The following is a 23,852-nucleotide window of genomic DNA, read 5'->3' as shown; positions in this document are numbered from 1 at the left end:
CCTTTCTAGAAACCCGTTTCCTGGCATTTGGCCAAAGAAGCTAACTAAATCATCCTGTTATTTGTCAGATCTTTCTAAAAGCTGTGAACAGAATCCACCTGTGGTAAATTCAGTTGATTGTAAATGACTTGAAAAGACACACACTAATCTTCATATGCTCCTATTATTGACAATATATGACAGAGCACAAACCAAGCATTGAAGTAAGTCCAAGGGATTGTCTGTAGACCCCAGGCTGGGGAAGGGTACAAAAGGATTTTTGGAGCTGGCCACTTCGCCAGTCTTAGTGACTGGTATAATCCCGAGCTAAAACCCCAGTGTTGAAAGCTCTTTAACATGTTGAACTTACAGTTTGAATAAGAATAATTTATACCACTTTAAGATTTCCTTGTTTCCGTTGTTGGTGTAACAATATATTATACAAAAGGTATGTCTATCATGTCATTTACTGGATGATGGACTGTTTTGTTGCAATTGTAAATTGTTTGTATATTTACCTGAGAGGGGAATAGCGATAGGCCAAGGTGGCCTATCGCTACCACATTTCAGAGTGGTTTCCCTCTTCGGCGTCACAACGCAACAGAGTAGTTTGTAGAACTACTAACAACAATGAAGGTGTGAGGACTGCTGGGGTGAGTTTTCTTGTGCTGCACACTACAAAGGACAGTGTGTTTGTTAACATCCATCGTACTCAAGCATCGGCTGCTCAGGCCTTATTTTCTGTTTACGTGGGCCCACAAATGTAAATGTGTGTAATGTTCTAGTAAAACCGTTTTGCAAAAACTTATTACCCCCTGCTTGAGTGAGAGGGATTATGTTGTGTATTAATCCAAAATCGAGGAATATATTGTCTCCAAGGTTTGGTCAACTGTTTGGTTACCTTACCTCCCACTGCTGGTTCACAAGGGCTGTATCTGAGTTAATTTTGTTTGGTTAATGAGGGTACTCCTTGCCTATATGAATGGCGAGAGACAACCAGCTGTCTCTTATTATCATTTTATTATCATTTTCTTTTTGGTGTGCCGCTTATCTGTGGAGTGACATATAGGAGTTCATTGTTTTCAGGGATATTGGTAGTAGGGGTGGTGCATAGAGTAGTGTTTACATCTGCAAGCATTTCCTCTGATGGCACTTTTTCAATGAGCAGGGGAGTCGTGTTCTTGATTGGGTGGCTACTTTGAGTTTGACCATAATCTTGTCATTACAGCTGGCTGGACATCATCTAGTTCAGTTACACTGCTCTCATCTATCAGGTCTGGGCAACTGTGTCCATACTGCTCAATATTGATCCCGCTGTCTTGTGTGATGACAACATGATAAATTAAATAAAAAATGAGAGCTTCTTTAATATGTTTTGCTTCTTGGTAACTACTGTCAACTAAAACTCATCCATTTGGATTCAGGAAGTAAATCTGTGGCAATTTTGATGGTTATTGATGGTTTACCTTTTAATATTTTGGCCTTTTGATGATTGCTAAAATTTAGATAGAGAGACATTATTTAAGAGAATGTTTTTGAGCAAAGCCAAGATGGAAATCGTATGACTAAAGTCACTTTATTTAGAAAAGATCACTGTTTAAGAACTGGGCATTTATTGAGATACATAATTAATAAGTTATTTGGCAAGTAGACTCCAATACCATCAGAGCCACAGATTCAGATTGGTTTACAGCAAGAAGGCAAGAAAATTATTAGACTAGAGTAATTTTATCATTGTTGAGTTGAGGGAAAGACAAATGTTAAAAAAAGACTAGCAGCGTGAACACCCTGAGAAGCAAGCAAATGAGTGATCACAGATCTTCTTTACTGAACTTAGACACAAGCTTTATAAACATGTACAACTAAAGTGAAAAAAAGTAGTCTGCAGTCTGTGGCTATGTTTAGAAATGCAGAAGAAAAAAAAAACAGTGTAGAAACTAACCTGCAGGCAACAAACAGCAAGGAAATGATCTCAACCACAAGAAGACTAGTTTTAAGCTTAATCACACACATCAAAGACCTAGCTGTGCTGAAACAGTTACTTTACTGATTAAACCTTTTATTTGACAGTTTACTACACTGAAGCATACAAACTGACTGACCTTGAATTAAAACAAAGATATTTGCCAAGACTTGTGGAAAGATCTTCCTATAGTGATAACTGCAGACAATTATTTAATTGCTAATAGTTGACATGGAGGGTGTTTAAGCACCAACACCCCCAGATACCGGGACAAAAGGGAGGAGATCGCACTTGGGGTTAGGTGTGCATGCTTTAGAGGTTAAAGCACCTGAAGTTGTTAGTGTTTTGGCCACACTGGCTCAACAGTAAATGTGCACAAAACACTGAGGCCTGAAAAAGAAAGAGAAGTTAAGATGGTTTCTATTTATACAGCCAGGTGCTAACTCAACTCATCTGCTGTGGTGCTTGTTCTAATTTTGTCTGTTCTTATGTGTGAATGTGGGACGAGCAAGTAAGTCATACCAGTAGTAAGTTGGAGTCAAAAATGGAGGGGAGTTTGCAGCACTCGCGAAATGAGTGTTTGGCAGGAAGAGGTAACACAGCGTGGTCAGCTGATGTCAAGAGAATCAGGTCTGTATGTGTAAAAGTCAAACCTGAAAGACAGCGGTAAACACCAGCTGAGATGTTCTCAAGACCCCTATACAAGTTAAGAAGAATAAAAACCACCACAAAGCTGAAAATGTATATTTTAACTGTGTGATCACAGGTGTAACCTCTTACCCTCTAAAGGGGCAGCCAATCAAAAGAAAGTTGCTTTGTTGAAGCATGAGGTTTTTAACTTTTGGTTTGAACCTTTTGGAGACCAGTTTTGAATCTCTGTTGCTAACGCTGTATCTTAATGTAAAATGAATCTTTAAAAATAGGTGAATAGACATTATTGTATTCTTCTTTGTTTGTAGACTTTGAATGGTGACAGGCATTTGTAGAGTATTTTTATAATCTTGACCACTTGAGAAGCTTTAACAGACTTAAACAGTGAACAGGAGGTTATGGATGCTTCCAGGGCAAAAAACACAAAAGCTCCTCACTATGTCCAATAGTTAGCCATAGAAGGTACACTGGTGTGAATTTTAGGCATAGAAACACACCCTACAGAGTTAATAGCATTAAAAGAAAAAAATAAATGTGTTTATTAATTATTTTAATAATTATTATTTGATTGATTTTTTGCACACCAAAACAGGAGTGTTGGGAAATGTATGAATGGCATGTGTGTGATACATTACAAGCACAAAACAGAACCAAAAGCATCGCAGTCAGGTGCTGATAGAGGAATGTGTATGATTAATTGATCATCAGTGGCCCAAGTCTTCACAGCTTCTTGGTCTGAATCGTTCAAGGATACTATAACACAAACCAAGAAAGAAACACATCAGCAGTATCTTGCAGTTAAATAAGCAATTGTTGCTGCCCATCTAGGGTTATGAGGTAATTTCTAGAGTAAACAAAAAGTCCATCATTCAACGAGAAAGATCATTCACAAGAGGAAAACATTCAAGACATTTGCCAATCTTCCCAGAAGTGGATGTCCGAGCAAACTAACCCCACAATCAGACTGTGCAATGCTTAGAAATGGCAAAAAAACGGGCAAGGGTAGCTCAGTAGGTAGCGTGGTTGCCACATGATTGGAAGGTCGGGGGTTCGAATCCACTAAACGGCTATCCTTAGGTACCCCTGAGCAAGCTACCATCCCTACACGCTGCTCCCTGGGCACCTGATTGGTGGCTGCCCACTGCTTTACTGAGTGAATGGGTTAAATGCAGATAAAGTAATTTCTCCAAGGGGATCAATAAAGTGTATGTTATTATCTAACAAAAAAAACCCCCAAGAGCTGCATCTCAGCTTCTGAAGGCCTCAGTTAGCATGTCAAAGTCTATGACAGTGAACAACTACATCATATTCAGAAGGGCTGCCAGGATAAAAGCTTCTTCTCTTTAAAAACAACAGCACAGCTTAGGGTTTCAAAGTTACATCTGAACAAACTACAAGATTCCAGGACATACGAGGCAAAAGTAAAACGAACTCAGGGCGTGCCTGGCTATTTCAGCAGGTTGAAGCCAGGGTTGCTACAACAGGATATGGTTTGAATTTGCTTCACGGGTCATGTTCAGTGGATGCCTGTACGTAAGTACACACCAAATTTGTATCCGTAATGGCATTTTGACTGACTACAAAACAGATTGAACAATTTTAGTGTCACAGGTCCGGCACGCTGTTGGATAATGAACATTGTATGAAACAAATGTAAAACCTCTACTACAGCACTGTTGATATTTTATACAACATTCTTCAAAAACAGACCACAGATGCCCCCAAAGCAGACAGGCCCTGGAGAGGTTTTTCTGCTCCATCGGTGAACTGAAGAACAAGCCGACCACAGATACCGCACTGTCACATCCAGAGTTGAAGCTGCAGCAAGGCCGCGCAGGATGCGGTGGGCTGACAACGTGTCAGTATAGTAGCACAGTGCTGTGACGTAATGATGGAGCAGTCAAAGGCTCACTTTGAGCAAGCACAGCACTTAGTGTCGTTTGAGCTTATTGATCCTGAGCTGTTTCTGCAGTTTAAGGAACGTCTCCCCCAGAAGCAGCTGGACATTGCAATCAAACATTTCCCACTGATATGTAAAGAGAAACTGAAATTATTGTACACTGGAGCGGAGTTTGCAGGATTACACGCTGCAATGTCACTTTTGAGGATGCTGACAGAGAACAAACTTCAGGACACTTTTTCTGAAATGCTGAAATGAACACATCTAACCATCAGAAACCCCGTGACATCAGCAGAGGCAGAGCTGTGTTTTAGCACACTGAAGAGGATCAAATCCTTTTTTTGAAGTACTATAGGGTGCGACAGGCTGAACGCACTGGCTGTACTGTGTATTGAGCAGGACTTGATCCAAAAAAACACCAGACTTCAATCACAGGGTGATTAATATGTTTGTATCCCAGAAAGTTTGGCGATGTGAGCTTCTCTCTAAATAATGTTAGCCAGATAAGCTGGACATCTCTCTCTTTCTCTCCCTCTGCTATAAAATAAGGTAACACGCTAAATGACCCTAAATATGTTTATGTATTTGTTTGTATCTTATTTTGGCGCTTATTGCCTTTATTTACTATTAGCTACGATTTTGAGTTTTATTGCTATTATTTTGAAGGAATGGCTTCCCATATAACTGTTGTCGACGTGCAATTTGGCGGCAATCAGGGGATGTTGGAGGGGGGAGTTTATTTTGTAGTTAGCAGCCCCCTTGATAGAGGCACAAAGAATGTTTATGATGTAAATAAGCACATGGTGAGATATTTTGTGTGACCAAAACTGTGCATTTGTTAAATGTTAAGTAGAAGGTTAAGTTATTTTATGTTGTAAACATTAACACTTGTAAGTGTATGGATTTTAACTTACACGCTGTTTTTGTGTACACATCCCCAGCTCTTATGGTGAGGTTGAGGGTTTATTGCCATTAAACCTAAAAATTCATCAGTAAAGTGTCATCTTTCATTCCAGGGAGTTTGCCACACACTTCCCTCCATTTGCCTGATATTTTCTTTAAAGACGAATTTTTTCTGCTGTACAAACAACTCCTTTTATTGGAGTTGTTTGAGTCACTATGCCGCAAAATAGTTGTGACATTGCAATTGCAGCGTATTGGCAGTTTCTACAGTTCCACACATTTTGCAGAACATCCTTAGCTGCACCAACAGAAAGTAAATAGATTTTTCTGGCATTGTAGTATTCTGATCATTCAGCCATCATTACATCACTGTTGTGTATTTTGTTTTTGTAGAAAAAAAAGGCATTTGCTAGTGTGCACAGAAACAAATAGTCAAAAGGTTTGTGGGTAAGTGTGAGAGAGAATGTGTGTGTGTGAGTGGCGTTCTGGGTATTTCTTTATATAGTTTTGTTTGTGTTGCAATGACAAGGTGTTGTGGCTGCAATGTGGTATCGAGGATGCGATGCTGCTGCTGTTAGTGTGAACTACATAATGCATTTGTTAGCCCACTCAATATTACCATCAGTCACCATGGATGGAGATTTTAGAGAAAGAGAAAGAGACATCCAGTAAGAGGCTGTTTTCTTAGTGAAAATGCCTTAAAAAGTTTAATGCATTCATTTTTTCCCATTACAGCCATGGAAAATTAGTTAGCCAGAGTCACTTTTACAGAAAGTCTAAGGAACAACTCTTCGTCACTTCCACATTGACCTAATTTTGCAGAGGTTGCCCTTGTTTCATTCAGCATCTGACAAAATCTTCACACTCCTCACCTTTTGTTAAAAATGAGCCATAATTTCATAATGGTCCAATTTGTACTTTATTTATAGAAAATACCAGTAAAGTCATTTTTATTTACTTTCCCTTCAACGTACATTTTTCACGCTATCATCCACACCCCACCCCCACCACTGGCCCCACCCCACTGTCTGAGAACCAGTGCAGCGGGGTGCTACGATGTCACAAAGCTGATAGAATCTCAGACAGCTTTCTGCAACACGTCATTTATATTCAGTCGTCCAAATCCAGTGGAGCTCATTGGTCTATTCATCTGTTCTCTTCCACTTATCCTTACAAGGGTCCCAGGAAGGGACTGGAGTCTATCCTGCCATAGCTGTGAGGCGGAGTACTCAGGACAGGTTGGGGGGGGGGGGATAAAAGAACTGTAAATCTTCCCCAATGATAAACCGTCTGAGGAATGTTTGCTGAATCCAAACTGTACTACCCAAATAGTGGGGTCAGATCTGACCCCATTGGTTTTCTAGGGAAACCATGGGGTCAAATTTGACCCCATGGGTTCTCCAGGGTTAATTGAATAAATGCAAGAATTGTTCAGTTGTAAGTTTGCCTTCCAGATCAAAGTGATTTTCCCTTTATAAGCTTCAGGATGACCATCCTTGCAGAGAAAAATACTTGAAGTCTAAAACTCGATGACAGCGTGGCGTATTCCTTAGGCCCAAACTTTATCTTCGTCCAACACAAACCTGCATAAATACAATAAAAAGAAAAAGCCAAGCACAGCGCTGTGGTGTTTTTTTTGGTGGTCTGCAAGTTCTTTTGTCTGAGCTTGTGTGGTCAAAATAGGAAATAACACGCCTTCCTAATGAAACTTTCTTATTGAAGCTGAAAGATTTCATATGCACAGCAATGAGCTTTACTATAAGAACAGTTTTACTGCTCGGCAGTCTCAGTAAGTACTGGCTCTAAATTTCTCTCAAAATCCAAAATGCTAAAGCATGTTGAACTTGATAAAAAGCAGCTAACCTGAATTTAAAGTCTACTAAAACCTCTGAGAGGTATTAATATCTGTTTTGGTCTTACCAGCTCAGAACTACATTTCTTTGCTGTCCTTTTCAGACTGGATCTCTCTCTTACAGTCTCAGACTGTGGAAGTCCAGCCTGGAGGAGATGCTACACTGCTGTGCTCCAACTTTTCCAGTTTTCCTACTCAAATTATTTGGTTTAGACTAGTCAACCAAACCCAGGCTCGCTGTATTTTATCCATTTATATCCCTACTGATCCTGTCTCATTCTGCAATGGAGTTAGACATGGAAAGTTTGAAGTGACATCCAACATCTCAACTGTCTTCCTTAAAATCAAACACACAGACTTGTTTGACTCTGGGTTTTATTTCTGTGGATTTTATTTTGGCAGACACCAAGTGATAGTCAACTCAACATATTTAAAGGTTCATGGTAAGAATGATGTAGCATGTCTCATAGGAGCTGTCAAAGTGAAACAGATATCCAACTTACTTTTCACAGAGTTGGGATCATGTTTGAAGAAATTTGAATTTCTTGTTTACATCAAATGTGGGCATGTTTCTTCTAGAAGAAGCTGGTGAAACAACCACCCTGACAAGCCTGATCCTGAGTGCTGTGACTGTCGTTCTCACTAAGGTCATCATTTGCCTTGTTGTCAGAATGAGGCTTCAGACAGGTACTGCTCAAGGAATTGTTACTTGTTCTTTTAATGTTTTAATGTTTTGTTTCCACATTTAAAGATTATGAGCACAACAAAAACCAGCATAAGTTCAATTTAAAGACAAAACAATAGAAATGTGCAGATAAATCCACTTTTAAGACTCAATTCATGGAAGGTGTATTTTACTTTTATGCATTTCTCTATTTTTTTCAGTTTTTTGATGTCATCTCTGTGTAAATTGCCTGGCTCTTCATTGCAGAATCTGGATTCTGCCTGGATTGTTAATTTTCATAATACGAAAGAGAAGAGGAGACTCAATCTCATGCATATGTAAATTGTTGAGTTTCCAGTCGGTCATTTTTCAAAACTCTAAATGTTTGTTACATGACGCGTGAGACAAGCTCAATAGATATCTTTTTGCATTAGATGGAAAAGGTGATCATTGTGTGACCACATATAGCTTCTGTGCAATAACATTCTGTTAATGAGACCCCCACGATCTGGAGGAATGGAATTTTGTGCCTAACAATATGACCTGCTAAGAAGTTTGAAATCTGGCTTGATGAATTTCTCATGGCAATAGCAAAAGAATCAGACTGGTGACCTTTAAGGTGTAATTTAGGGACACATCCCTCTTCCCTGTGTTGGATCTGTGTGTTGCACCTGGATAGTGTATAAATGTAGATTGCTATTGGCTGATAACTTTTCACTCAACCATCTCACCCATTTACAGTAAATTATGGCTCCAAAAACAACCAAACATGACGAGTGAGTGACATCACAGCGACTACAGCCATGTTTTACATGCTGATGGTTTTTAATTCAGTGTGCAGCACAGTCTCATTTTATTTTTATGTTGTTTTCTTGTAAATCTTGGATTAAGGCAACTTGTTAAATCTCTTTTGAGTGTTATCACTCCCAACATTTTGACAGTGTTTTGGTTGCTTTCAGTACTACACTCTGCAGTCTGCAGTGGGTGAAGTGTGAGAGGTTAGTGTTGGCTTCTATTGAAGTACCAGAAAAAATCTTCAAATTGTTAAGCAAACATCTTAATTTAACAGTATTAAATATAATAAAATTGTCATTAATTATTTGGGATCTTTGTAATTAAGTGGAGTTTTTTTTTTCCATTTCACTTCAACTTACAGTAGTTTTTACTTTTAGTTCACTTGTTTCACACATCTTTGGTCACTGTCTTTTGTCATATTTAACAATGCTTCATAAATAAAATTATTTAAATTGCTATAGTAGTGATTGTTATCATGATTATTATAGTCAGGGTGATTATACATATGTTACTATTATTCACAAAAAGTGTCTGTCCACACATTTTTACACAATTGAGTCTTAACCTCCTAGGACCTGGCGTCCACATATGTGGACATTACATTTTGGGTTGTCTAGACTAAAATACTAAATTTTGTTCTAAAAGGGCCTGATATCCACTTACGAGAACATTATACTGCCACTGTCCTATTGAAATTTAAAGCGAATGTCCTCATATGTGGATCTCATTTTTCTCAGAAACAAAAATCAGGTTTTTTTGTTAAAGATGTCTTCAATAATAGGTTTTCAAAGTTTGTCTTTTAGACATTGATTGCTTTTTAACTTATTATCAGTCCAGTCGTTTGTCTGTTTGTCCTGTTTTGTTCTCTTTTGTTCTTAAGCACTCTATTAGCAGCAACCTGTCAAATAAACACATAATATATTCCCATTTCAATAGTTCAATGGAAAATTCAAAAGATAACACAGGTTGACAGACCAACAAGGTGCTTTCCAAAGAGCTATTAGCCAAAAACTTGGCACATGTTGACATGGTGTATAGTCTGGAGGACAAAAGAACATGTGGCAGGCTTAAAGAACTATGTACAACATATGAGGGGTAACCTAAAGTCCTTTTATGGTCAACAAAAGTTATATTATGTATATATTTTGTATAATAAAAGTAACTTCTATAGTAAATACAGTACCAAACACCATCTTTAAATTAAAACCAACATACTGAGTATGTCTTTTTCCTGAAAGCATTTATGTGGTCACTTTAACAAACAGAATACAGAACCCGGGGCGTGTTTTTAACACAAAAAAAGAAAGAAAAGAAAAGAAAAGAACAAGGAAAGACAGAGGTTCACCCCGCCTCTTTACATTAAAAGCATACTTTCTAGAGCAGAGTTCATTACCGGACATTGCTTTGCTGCAGTCATACACCATGAACACATTTACTTTGATAGCTACATTACTTTTCTGCAGGCTCAGTGAGTATTGGTCTTTAATTACGCTACCCTGAAATAAACATTTACATGTTTATTCAAAGAAATTTTTTATTTTTTGTTTACAGAAAGTTAACCGTTTGTCATCTGTGCTTGTTTCAGACTGGATATCCATGTCAGTTTCTCAGACTGTTGAGGTCCAGCCTGGTGAAGAAGTCATGTTGCAGTGCACCAACATTTCTGCATATAGTGGTTTAACATTCTTGTTCAGACTGATCAACAGAACAAATGCCAGCTGTATCGCAGTCATGTTTGAAAACACAAAAAGCGTTTCATACTGCGATGGATTTCAAAGCGGATCCTTTGAAATGAGCTCCAACATCACTACTGTCTTTCTCAAAATCAAACAGGTGGCTGTATCTGACTCTGGACTATATTTCTGTGGATTTTACACAAGTGGACGTCCACTTTTTAGTGTGAAGCATTTAAAAGTTCAAGGTAAGATTTAATCTGCTTGCTTGTTTGGATTTCTCTGTGTTTTTCCTTCTTTTAATATGTTTCTTAAAACCAGTATAAAACCAGACTGTGATCATTTCAAATGAAATCAAAATAACAATTGTTCATTACAATCAAAGGCTATGATGAACTTGATGATGACATCAACAACATGTCTCAAAGTAAGAGTCCTTTCTTTAGTCTGTTAGACAAACAGTCCAGAAAATAGACAAAAAACCTCTAATGACCAATTTTTGTTGCAGACATATCTGGTGACAAAATGGAGCTGATGTGTGCGATCTTTGCTGCTCTGACTGTTTTCCTCATAATGATCATCACTGGGCTGCTTGTTAAAATCAAAAAGCATCAGAAAGGTACTCCTCTGGCTTTTTAAAAAATGTTTGTCTTAATTTTCCTTTCCAACATGGTGGCAGTTTTTAATAAAGTGCCCTTTTCAGAAAGGTTGTAACAACAGGATTTATTATTTTTAAAGCAAACCATCAACCAGAAATAAGCAAAGAAATAACGTTATTATATCACCATCTACAAAGAATATAGCTTTGCCCATTTATTTAACCATGTAGTTCACTGATCAATGTCTTACAATAAAAACCCGTCCTTATTCTTCAAAAAGCAAAAATGCAAAGTTGATATTTGATGGACAAACCCACTCCTTAGAACTCTTTTTTTTAAAATCCAATATCTTTAACTGCACATGACTTTCATGCTTAATCACATTGTTTTATTAGAACATGAGAAACTTAGAGCACAGTAAAGGGTCACAGCGGAACATGGAAACTTTACCAATTTTAATTAAATTTTCTTCATACAGTGCCAAATCACAACAAGACTCTTCTTAAAGTGACTATTTCCAAAATGTAGGCTTTTGTTCTAAAGTCTAGAACTTCAAATACTACTGTTTAATCAAACCCCGTGAGGCATACCTTATAGAACTACACAATACTTTGTTGCCGTGACACCCAGGTTTATGGCAAAATGTCATGGATCAGTCACTGAAGATGACCTGTAAGCATCACATTTCGACACATTGTGTTAACATGTGAAAACCTCTCAACATCTTCCAGATTTCTGGCGGTCCATGTAATATTTACTATAATTATTTAATATTTTAAGTATTTAAGAATTTGGATTTAACAAAAAGTACAATGAAGCTGATGCGATGTCACTTTGTGTCATCTGCAATGTAAAACCTAAATTGATATAAAGTGTAGCTAATTCACTAGCTGGGCCCACGTCCTCATTTTAGGTTTGGCAGCGTTTTTTAGTAGAACGTGAATGGCTTAAACAAGAACCGAGCTGCAATTTGGGGAAGGCCTTGAAGGGGATTAGCAGATCCCCATGTACTAATGAGAAGTGAAGAAGTGAAAGAACTGAAAAAGGGGTAGGGAGGTTGGGGCACAAAAATGAGAACGAACAGCTTGTAGAACTAGGTGGAGGATATATAGACCCAGAAGAGCGTGTTTGGAGGCGTGGTCCCCCTCCTGAAATTCAGATAATTTATTTCCAATTAGAAAATTCTACTGAAAGTTTTTTAATAGTTTTTTGAGTAGGTGTGTTTTGTATCTCTCACTCTGTTTCTCTCTGTTTGTCACTAAGCTGAAGATGAACAGCAAGATCAACAACAAAGTGAGGTGAGTCAAGCTTCCTTTTATATATATATATGATGCTGCATCGTGTGAAACATGCATTTCCTATCTTAAACTACATGTGATGAATTTCTGCAATTTACAGAATCTGGGCTCTGATGACTTGAACTATGCTACAGTGACTTTCGGTCAAAAACCACGAAGAAGAAAAATTGATACGAATGTTGTGTATGCAGTCACCAGATAGATTCAGGAAGCAACTGAACTGCAGCTCCGAGTGAAACCGATGTCCTCTGCTCTTTGTGACACATCTGTGGGGGGAGTTGTTATTTTACTTTTCATTTTGCATTGAAGACCTGTTTGATTTGAAGAATAAGATTTGTGTTTTAAGATGGAAGAATTAAGTTACTTATGTCTGTTTAGGGTCACTTGTGTGATAGAATATGGAGCTGTGGGAGATTTAGTGAGCTACACGGCTTGTTTGATGGGGAGAATCAACACAGTAAAGGCTGAGAACAGCTGATATTAAAATCCTGAGGCCTGTTAGCTTAAAGCTTAGGGGGGAAAAGTATGTAAAAGTGAGAAAAAACAAAAATGACCATGATTGTGTCATTTTGATGCATGTCTGAATAAAATATTAAGTGTTTTTTAAAACAGTTTTTTGTTGTACTTACTAAAAATAATGACAAGGACAAGCCCACTGTCTGCATGAGTGAGGTGTCTGCAGGTTTACACTTCTAACAGACTTACACCAACTGGATTCACACAGTCCACACGTCTCTGTGAAACTTGTGAATGCTCAAAGCAGTGTGAAATGTTTACCGCCTCATCTGAAACCGCTCACTCTGGTCCATCTCCCCTGTGACATGCACTCTGCTTTTCATTACAATTAACAAATGATTGTTGCCAGATTTAACAACAACTACTCAACACTGTAAGGACGGATTACATTCAGTTTTTTTATATGAATTCCAGTGCTGTGAAAAACTATTTTCATCCTTCCTGAATTTTTTCTTTATTTTGCATATGCGTCACACTTACATGTTTCAGGTCATCAAACAAATTTTAAGTTTAGACAAAGAAAAGAAAAAACAGAAAAAATGCAGTGAGATACAGAGCGGGGGGGGGATTTCACCCTCCCCCTTAGCATGAGGAACTACAATCAAGCACTTACATTAACTGGCAATAATTTTTTCACATTTTGTTGCAGGTATTTTGGCACATTTTTCATAATGACATAATGAGGGTCATATGTTCAGGCAGGTGGGAGGTCAGGTGAGTGGAAAAGGTCAGAACACAGCAGGTAAAAACAGCTGCTAGTCCCAAGATGAAGAACAGGGTTCGGGGTGCACACTGTACTTAAAAGATGGACATAGATTTGGGTCTGGAAAGTGAAGCCAGTGCTTTAAACCTTTATTCTCTCCAAAGGTCAGAATAGAATAGAATAGAATAGAATAGAATAGAATAGAATAGAATGCCTTTATTTTCACTATACAGATGTACAATGAGATGCAGAGCATCACTATATACATATGGACAGTATTTACAGAAAAAATATATAAAATGTGCAAATACACAATCAGGTAAAAAAGGAAATAAAGCGTGCAAGTGGAGGAGAGATGAGGGCCGAGTCTTACAGCCTGAAGCCGGTTTGTGAGAAAGTCTTTTATCCAGGCACATGTGAGAGGGGGGAAGCCAAGAGTGACCATTTTGGTAATGAGGATATCAGGATATCCCGAAGAATTTCATGATTACCAGTTTGAGGGCCACAGGATGGTAATCGTTCAGATAACTGATGGGAAACTTCTTCGGCACTGGGATGATTGTGGCTGGTTTTAGACAGGATGGGATGGCTGCCTGATCTAGTGAGAGTTTGAAGACTCTGGTGAAGATGAAGGTGAGATGGTGGGCACATGCTCTTAGCACCTTGCCAGGTACGCCGTCTGGACCGGCAGCCTTCCTGGGGTTCACTGCTAGGAACACGAGTCTGACATTGTGTTCCGTTACATTGAGTGGAGCGGTGCAGGAGCCACGTGAAGGTGGGGATGAGGATGGAAGAAGGGCTGGAGCAGAGGAGGGCTGCTGTTGTGATGTTTCAAAGCGGGCAAAGACGCCGTTTATTTCCTCTGCCAGCTGCACTCAGATTTTCTGTTTTCACAGTGCAGCCTCTGTGGTGTGAACTGATGCTCTGACATTGGACAAAAGGACACAGTGATTATATATACACAGAACAGTGACTAGGGGAGTGGAGACAGCTAGGAAGAATGACATGTTGCCTTTCTGTCTGACTGCCCCCTCCACAGTGCAGTGTTTTGTAAGCCACTGTGGTACTGCTTAAGTTCACAACAATAATAAAAAAATAGAGCAGGCAAGTAACATGAAAGGACATAATGCTGCAGGCTGGATTTCTTTCTTTTCTGATTCACCAGTTTGTATGCATCTTTTCACAGGAGTCACCTAAGGACCGATCTAGCCTACACTTTATTTACTTATATGATAAATATAGTTTAGTGTAATGTAGTGCAAAATAAATAAAGTGTTGTATTATAAAATTTTATTATAAGTGTATTAACATGAAGCAGGCATCAAATCTTTCCATGGTAAGTGTTCTAGAATTCTGCATTTTTAAATGTGCAAAAGACTCTAAAAAGAATTCATCTGTGCACGCAAAACCATAAAGTTTGGAGTATTTTCATATCTACATTTAATCTTATGCAAGTTTTGGAGAATACTGGAAAGTTTCTGTTGCCAACTGCGATAGAACAGCAGCATTTTAATGAAAGCAAGTAGAGGAATCTCCACTGTAAAATCTAATATTGTGTTTAATTAAAAGTTTTAAGTAGACTGAACTCAATTTTTTTCAATTTGTTATCAGAACTCAGTTTAAGTAAATTACCAGTACTTTTTATTCAAAAAGCTGATCTACTCAGTTTGAGTTTTTGCTTCTCAGAGCAGAAGGATAAAACGATATGGTTTGAAAATGTCACGTCACTACCTTCTTTCTCCCTTGCACAGATCAGTCCGCATGTTCATGGTGCCTGCATTGTTTTTTTTTGGGGGGGGGGGGTTGTCTGTCTTTTTATTTCTGTGGATTTTATTTTGGCAGACACCAAGTGATAGTCAACTCAACATATTTAAAGGTTCATGGTAAGAATGATGTAGCATGTCTCATAAGAGCTGACAAAGTGAAACAGATATCCAACTTACTTTTTCACAGTCAGATTGAAGAGTTGGGATCATGTTTGAAGAAATTTGAATTTCTTGTTTACATCAAATGTGGGCATGTTTCTTCTAGAAGAAGCTGGTGAAACAACAAGCCTGACAAGCCTGATCCTGAGTGCTGTGACTGCCGTTCTCACTAAGGTCATCATTTGCCTTGTTGTCAAAATGAGGCTTCAGACAGGTACTGCTCAAGGAATTGTCACTTGTTCTTTTAATGTTTTAATGTTTTGTTTCCACATTTAAAGATTATGAGCACAACAAAAACCTGCATAAGTTCAATTTAAAGACAAACAATAGAAATGTGCAGATAAATCCACTTTTAAGACTCAATTCATGGAAGGTGCATTTTACTTTTATGCATTTCTCTATTTTTTCAGTTTTTTGAGGTCATCTCTGTGTAAATTGTCTGGCTCTTCATTGCAGAACCTGGATTCAGCCTGGATTGTTAATTTTCATAATACCAAAGAGAAGAGGAGACTCACTCTCATGCATATGTAAATTGTTGAGTTTCCAGTCGGTCATTTTTCAAAACTCTAAATGTTTGTTACATGACTCGTGAGACAAGCTCAATAGTTATCTTTTTGCATTAGATGGAAAAGGTGATCATTGTGTGACCACATATAGCTTCTGTGCAATAACATTCTGTTAATGAGACCCCCACGATCTGGAGGAATGGAATTTTGTGCCTAACAATATGACCTGCTAAGAAGTTTGAAATCTGGCTTGATGAATTTCTCATGGCAATAGCAAAAGAATCAGACTGGTGACCTTTAAGGTGTAATAGGGACACATCCCTCTTCCCTGTGTTGGATCTGTGTGTAGATTGCTATTGGCTGATAACTTTTCACTCAGCCATCTCATCCATTTAAGGTAAATTATGGCTCTAAAAACAACCAAACATGACGAGTGAGTGACATCACAGCGACTACAGCCATGTTTTACATGCTGATGGTTTTTAATTCAGTGTGCAGCTCAGTCTCATTTTATTTTTATGTTGTTTTCTTGTAAATCTTGGATTAAGGCAACTTGTTAAATCTCTTTTGAGTGTTATCACTCCCAACATTTTGACAGTGTTTTGGTTGCTTTCAGTACTACACTCTGCAGTCTGCAGTGGGTGAAACGTGAGAGACTTCTATTGAAGTACCAGAAACAATCTTTTGTTAAGCAAACATCTTAATTTAACAGTATTAAATATAATAAAATTGTCATTAATTATTTGGGATTTTTGTAATTAAGTGGGTTTTTTTCATTTCACTTCAGCTTAAAATAGTTTTTACTTTTAGTTTGCTTGTTTCACACATCTTTGGTCACTGTCTTTTGTCATATTTAACAATGCTTCATAAATAAAATTATTTAAATTTCCATAGTAGTGATTGTTATCATGATTATTATAGTCAGGGTGATTATAAATGTGTTACTATTATTCACAAAATGTGTCTGTCCACACATTTTTACCCAATTGAGTCTTAACCTCCTCCATCATATGGTGGGCTAGAACTACCAAATGTTCAGCATACATTTACCTACAGTATGTCAAGGTTACGGGTGCAGGACTCACTCTGGATGAAAATCAAAAAGGTGGTTTATTTACACAAGTGAAACGGAGTGAAATGTATACAGCCAGTGACTCACTATTATCCACAATCCAATCCAAGCTCACTCACACTCAACTACTCAGGGTCCACGAGGAAGGGAAACAGGCCAGGGTTCAGGAAGTCTACACACAAGGGGAGAAGTTGATGTTAGCAAGGAGCACTAGGAAAACCTGAGGAAATCACTAGGCATGCTGGGTTACACTGACACAGGTTAGCACAAGGATCCAGCGACGAATCAGACTCCACTGAGGCCTTAAGTAGCGCAGGAGTAATCATCGGCAATGGATGGCAGGTGAGTGGAGCTGCACAGGTGAGTACTGAGTCTGGGACAATAGCTTAGTACAGAATTGTATCCATTTTTCCCCCATTAATGAAATCTAATTTCTCTTCATGAAACTTATCCATCATGATGTTATCATGCCTTCCAACCACCTAACAACAGACTAAAAAACACAGACCAAATAATGCATTGGCATTAGTATAGTACTGCAGTACAGGTGGAAAGTCTAAGTACAGAACTATGTGATTTAGGACAGTGCTCTTGTCTTTTCAATGTTTTTGTCAACAGTGGTACAAATGGTCATAGTATAGCATACCTCTTTAAGTCCTCCAGTAGCTTCCTGCACTATAGTTGGCTGACTTCTGCACTCAAGACTTCATGATTTGGTTTGTCCTCTGAAATTTACTGTCAACTGTGGGACCTTTTATAGACATGTGTGAGCCTTTCCAAATCATGTCCAATCAACTGAATTTAACACAGAGGGACTGTAATCAAGTTGTAGAAACATCTGACAGATGATCATTAGGAATACGATCCACCTGAACTCATTTTTGGCCCTTAAAAACAACTTGATTCTTTTTTTTCTTTTTTTTTAAATCGGGATATTATGATATATTAATAACCAAAAATCATAGTTGAATTAGAAGGACTGAGCAATGTATGGCATTTTAACTGTCAATATCTACAGGGGGATAAAAAATATTCATGAAAAATGAAGGTGGTATTTTGACAAAATAGCTGGTTGAACTTTGTACATTTGGCCAACCAAGTATTTTTTCTTTCTTTTAGTTTTTAAGTATAAACAGAGAAAAGATGGAAACTAGCCCAAAGAGACTTCACAGCAATCACCACAATGATTTTTCTTTCAGGCCTCAAGCCTGACTGCGCATCACTGCCTTTGTGACCCATTCAGACACTGGCTGCTGGGCACTGGTACATCTTTTTTTTTTTTCAAATTTTCATCACTATGAATTAGTGGCTGGCTTTGTGTTAGCATTCTGTCTGTGCAGATGTTTGCAAATGTGATTCTCTCCATTGCGCTCCTGTCTTTTTGTGGATTTAAAAAAGTAATGTCCATATCTACTCTGAAGACTGTGGCATCATTTTCCTCATTCTGCACATGAACTGAAATCAGCTGACTGTAATAATAATTACTGAATTTGCCACATTAACATTTTCATTCATTCATGTGCAAAAGCAAAAGTTACAGTAAGACTGAAAGGAAGTCGCAAATACCGGCTGAGAAAATTCATGTTCTCACAACCTTTAACGAAATTTAAAGAAATAAAAATAATACTCTGCATTGCACTATGTAAACACACTGTGTAAACATACAGTATGAAATGTTATGGTGCATGTCTTAAGTAAAAGTGAAATTTATGAAACACCTCTGACATTGCCACCCACACTATTTGACTCAAGGGTCAAATCAGCATCTATACTGTACATGTACTTCAGTTCATCCTCCTAGCAAAGAAAGCTGTTTTAGCTCCTTTCTATTTAAGGCCATCCTCCCTTTAAGCCATCTTACATATGACTGGATATGTGAGCTTCTCTAACGTGATCATATTATGGACCCATTCTCAATCACATCATACAGAGTCAACAATAGTAAAATACTCTCGGAAACTGAGTATTTTGACCAACTTCATGGCTGAGCTTTTGGCATAGAAGGGCTACTTGCACATGTAATGGCCTTATTATTTAAGGAGTTAACCATGTATGATATAGTCATCCATCATTGTAAAAGTATTTATGTGACAGAAAATGTTTAACTTATAAGTTGTGTTTAATATTGTTACCTGGGAGAGTGATTCTGAACAAAGCAGGGCAGCTACTATTAAAATATTAGATAACCCAAAGAGTTGCTAAATGTTATTGGAAACATATTAAAAATACAAATATTACAGTACTGTGGAAAAGTCTTGAATCATCCCCATTATTTCTTCATACTTTGGTTTGAAGGAACCAGACTTTCTTGTATTTTTTTAAAGATGTCTTGAATAATAGACTTTCAAAGTTTGTCTTTGGACATTGATTACTTTTTAACTTATTATCAGTCCAGTCCTTTTTTGCTTGTTCTGTTTCGTTCTCTTTTGTTCTTAAGCACTCTATTAGAAGGAACCTGTCAAATAAACACATAATATGTTCCCATTTCAATAGTTCAATGAAAACTTCAAAAGATAACACAGGTTGACAGACCAACAAGGTGCTTTCCAAAGACCTATTAGCCAAAAACTTGGCACATGTTGACATGGTGTATAGTCTGGAGGACAAAAAAAAAAACTATGTACAGCAGATGAGCAGTATCTGAAAGTCCATTTTTATGGTCAACAAAAGTTATATTATGTATATATTTTGTATAATAAAGTAACTTCTATAGTAAATACAGTACGAAACACCATCTTTAAATTAAAACCAACATACTGAGTATGTCTTTTTCCTGAAAGCATTTATGTGGTCACTTTAACAAACAGAATACAGAACCCGGGGCGTGTTTTTAACAAAAAAAAAGAAGAAAAGAAAAGAACAAGAACAAGGAAAGACAGAGGTTCACCCCGCCTCTTTACATTAAAAGCATACTTTCTAGAGCAGAGTTCATTACCGGACATTGCTTTGCTGCAGTCATACACCATGAACACATTTACCTTGATAGCTACATTACTTTTCTGCAGGCTCAGTGAGTATTGTTCTTTAATTACGCTACCCTGGAATAAACATTTACATGTTTATTTAAAGAAATTTTTATTTTTTTGTTATCTGTGCTTGTTTCAGACTGGATATCCATGTCAGTTTCTCAGACTGTTGAGGTCCAGCCTGGTGAAGAAGTCACCTTGCAGTGCACCAACATTTCTCCATATAGTGGTGTAACATTCTGGTTCAGACTGATCAACAGAACAAATGCCAGCTGTATCGCAGTCATGTTTGAAAACACAAAAAGCGTTTCATACTGCGATGGATTTCAAAGCGGATCCTTTGAAATGAGCTCCAACATCACTACTGTCTTTCTCAAAATCAAACAGGTGGCTGTATCTGACTCTGGACTATATTTCTGTGGATTTTACACAAGTGGACGTCCACTTTTTAGCGTGAAGCACTTAAAAGTTCAAGGTAAGATTTAATCTGCTTGCTTGTTTGGATTTCTCTGTGTTTTTCCTTCTTTTAATATGTTTCTTAAAACCAGTATAAAACCAGACTGTGATTATTTCGAATGACATCAAAATAACAATTGTTCATTACAATCAAAGGCTATGATGAACTTGATGATGACATCAACAACATGTCTCAAAGTAAGAGTCCTTTCTTTAGTCTGTTAGACAAACAGTCCAGAAAAAAGACAAAAACTTCTAATGACTGATTTTTGTTGCAGACATATCTGGTGACAAAATGGAGCTGATATGTGCCATCTTTGCTGTTCTGACTGTTTTCCTCATAATGATCATCACTGGGCTGCTTGTTAAAATCAAAAAGCATCAGAAAGGTACTCCTCTGGCTTTTTTTATACTGTTTGTCTTAATTTTCCTTTCCAACATGGTGGCAGTTTTTAATAAAGTGCCCTTTTCAGAAAGGTTGTAACAACAGGATTTATTATTATTATTGAAACAAACCATGAATGAGTAAAATGCAAAGAAATACCATTATTATATCACTATCTATGAAGAATATAACTTTGCCCATTTAGTTCACTGATCAGTGCCTTACAAAAAACCCTTCCTTATTCTTCAAAAAGCAAAAATGCAAAGTTGATATTTTTTTGTACAAACCCATACATCATATAATTTTTTTAAATCCAATATCTTTAACTGCACATGGCTTTCACGCATAATCACATTGTTTTATTAGAACATGAGAAACTTAGAGCACAGTAAAGGGTCACAGCGGAACATGGAACATTCAACCACTTCTTCTTCCTCAATTCAGTTCAGTTCAATTTAATTCAAGTTTTTAATCAATTTTCTTCATACAGCACCAAATCACAACAAGAGTCTACTTAAGGTGACTAGTTCCAAAATGTAGGCTTTTGTTCTAAAGTCTAGAATTTCAAATACTGCAGTTTAATCAAACCCCGTGAGGCATACCTCATAGAAATTCATAATACTTTGTCACCGTGACACCCAGGTTTATGGCAAAAAAGTGATGGATCGGTCACTGAAGACGACCTGTAAGCATCACATGTAAAAACATTGTGTTAACATAATTTTTACCATCCAGTTACTATTTAACCTCTCAACATCCACCAGATCTCAAGCGGTCCATGTAGTATTTACTAAATTTACTATAACCCTTTAATATTTTAAGTATTTAAGAATTTGGATTTTACGAAAACTACAGTGAAGCTGATGTGATGTCACTTTGTGTCAATTTGCAATGTAAAACCTAAATTAATATGAAGTACAGCTAATTAGAAAATTCTCCTGGAAGATTTTTAACAGTTTTTTGAGCAGATGTGTTTTGTTCCCCTCACTCTGTTTCTCTGTTTGTCACTAAGCTGAAGATGAACAGCAAGATCAACAGCAGAGTGAGGTGAGTCCGGCTTCCTTTTATATATATGATGTTGCATCGTGTCAAACCTGCATTTTCTCTTGTAAACTACATGTGATGAATTTCTGCACTTTACAGAATCTGGGCTCTGATGACTTGAACTATGCTACAGTGACTTTTGGTCGAAAACCACGAAGAAAACAGCCTGAACCAAATGTTGTATATGCAGCCACCAGATAGATTCAGGAAGCAACTGAACTGCAGCTCCGAGTGCAACCAAGGTCCTTTTACTCTGCTCTTTATGACAGACCTGTGGGGGGAGTTGTTACTTTCCTTTTCATTTTGATTTGAAGACCTGTTTGATCTGAAGAATAAGATTTGTGTTTTAAGATGGAACAATTAAGTTACTTATGTCTGTTTAGGGTCACTTGTGTGATAGAATATGGAGCTGTGGAAGATTTAGTGAGCTACACGGCTTGTTTGATGGGGAGAATTAACACAGTAAAGGCTGAGAACAGCTGATATTAAAATCCTGAGGCGTATTAGCTTAAAGCTTTGAAATAAAAGTATGTAAAGCTGAGAAAATCCAAAAATGACCATGACTGTGTCATTTTGCTGCAAGTCTGAATAAAATATTCAATGTTTTTTAAAACAGTTTTTTGTTGTATTTACTAAAAATAATGACAAGGACAAGCGGTTATTTCACCCTCACCCTTAGCAGGAAAAACTACAATCAAGCACTTACAATAACTGGCAATAATTTTGTCACATTTTGGTGCAGGTATTTTGGCTCATTATTTTGATAATGGCATAATGAGGGTTATATGTGCAGGCAGGTGGGAGGTCAGGTGAGTGGAAAAGGTCAGAACACAGCAGGTAAAAACATCTGCTCATCCCAAGATGAAGAACAGGGTTCGGGGTGCACACTGTACTTAAACGATGGGCAGGGACGACCGTGGCTCAACTGTAACCGGAAGGTTGCCGGTTAAATCCCCTTGCTCTCTCTGTCCTGGTAGTTGTGTCCTTGGGCAAGACACTTTACCCTACTGCCTACTGGTGTTGGCCAGAGGGGCCGATGGCGCGATATGGCAGCATCGCTTCTGTCAGTCTGCCCCAGGGCAGCTGTGGCTACAGCTGTAGCTTGCCTCCACCAGTGAGTGAGTGAATAGTGGAATTGTGAAGCGCTTTGAGGGTCTCGAAAAGCACTATATTATTATGATTATTATTGTTATTATTATTATTATTATTATTATTATTATTATTATTATTATTATTATTATTATTGTAGATTTGGGTCTGAAAAGTGAAGCCAGTGCTTTAAACTCTCTATTCTCTCCAAAGGTCAGAACAGAATAGAATAGAATGCCTTTATTTTCACTACACAGATGTACAATGAGATGCAGAGCATCAACTCAGTGCAAACATGTGTATGTGGGTGTGTGTGTGTGTGTGGTGGTGGGGGGGGGTGCACACGCATCTTCTGCAGCACTATATACATATGGACAGTATTTACAGAAAAAATATATAAAATGTGCAAACACACAATCAGGCAAAAAAGAAAATAAAGCGTGCAAGTGGAGGAGAGATGAGGGCCGAGTCTTACAGTCTGGAGCCGGTTTGTGAGAAAGTCTTTTATCCAGGCACATGTGAGAGGGGGGAAGCCAAGAGTGACCAGTTTGGTAATGAGGATATCAGGATATCTCGAAGAATTTCATGATTACCGGTGTGAGAGCCACAGGGTGGTAATCATTCAGGCAAGTGATGGGAGACTTCTTCGGCACTGGGATGATTGTGGCTGATTTTAGACAGGATGGGATGGCTGCCTGATCTAGTGAGAGTTTGAAGATTCTGGTGAAGATGAAGGTGAGATGGTGGGCACACGCTCTTAGCACCTTGCCAGATACGCCGACTGGACCGGCAGCCTTCCTGGGGTTCACTGCTAGGAACACAAGTCTGACATTGTGTTACGTGGAGCGGTGGAGGAGCCACGTGAAGGTGGGGATGAGGATGGAAGCAAGGCTGGAGCAGATGAGGGCTGCTG

General features: G+C 38.0%; 1 protein-coding gene and 1 pseudogene across 1 annotated transcript; both read left to right on the top strand.

Moving 5' to 3' along the window:
• The first annotated feature begins 4,484 nt into the window (after window positions 1–4,484).
• Window positions 4,485–8,205, top strand: LOC109195297 (uncharacterized; annotated as a pseudogene).
• Window positions 8,206–10,112: 1,907 nt separating this feature from the next.
• On the top strand, window positions 10,113–12,825 carry LOC106097715 (uncharacterized). The gene is made up of 6 exons (XM_019349947.2): window positions 10,113–10,175; window positions 10,293–10,628; window positions 10,766–10,807; window positions 10,889–10,999; window positions 12,243–12,277; window positions 12,378–12,825. Exons 1-6 carry the CDS (start codon window positions 10,130–10,132, stop codon window positions 12,477–12,479), a joined length of 672 nt encoding a protein of 223 aa, XP_019205492.1. The 5' UTR covers window positions 10,113–10,129; the 3' UTR covers window positions 12,480–12,825.
• The last annotated feature ends 11,027 nt before the right edge of the window (window positions 12,826–23,852 follow it).

Source organism: Oreochromis niloticus, linkage group LG3 (genome assembly GCF_001858045.2).
Source record: "Oreochromis niloticus isolate F11D_XX linkage group LG3, O_niloticus_UMD_NMBU, whole genome shotgun sequence".
Taxonomy (NCBI): Eukaryota; Metazoa; Chordata; class Actinopteri; order Cichliformes; family Cichlidae; genus Oreochromis; species Oreochromis niloticus.
The sequence above is the reverse complement of the archived record's forward strand: the minus strand, read 5'-3'. Positions and strand labels throughout refer to the sequence as shown.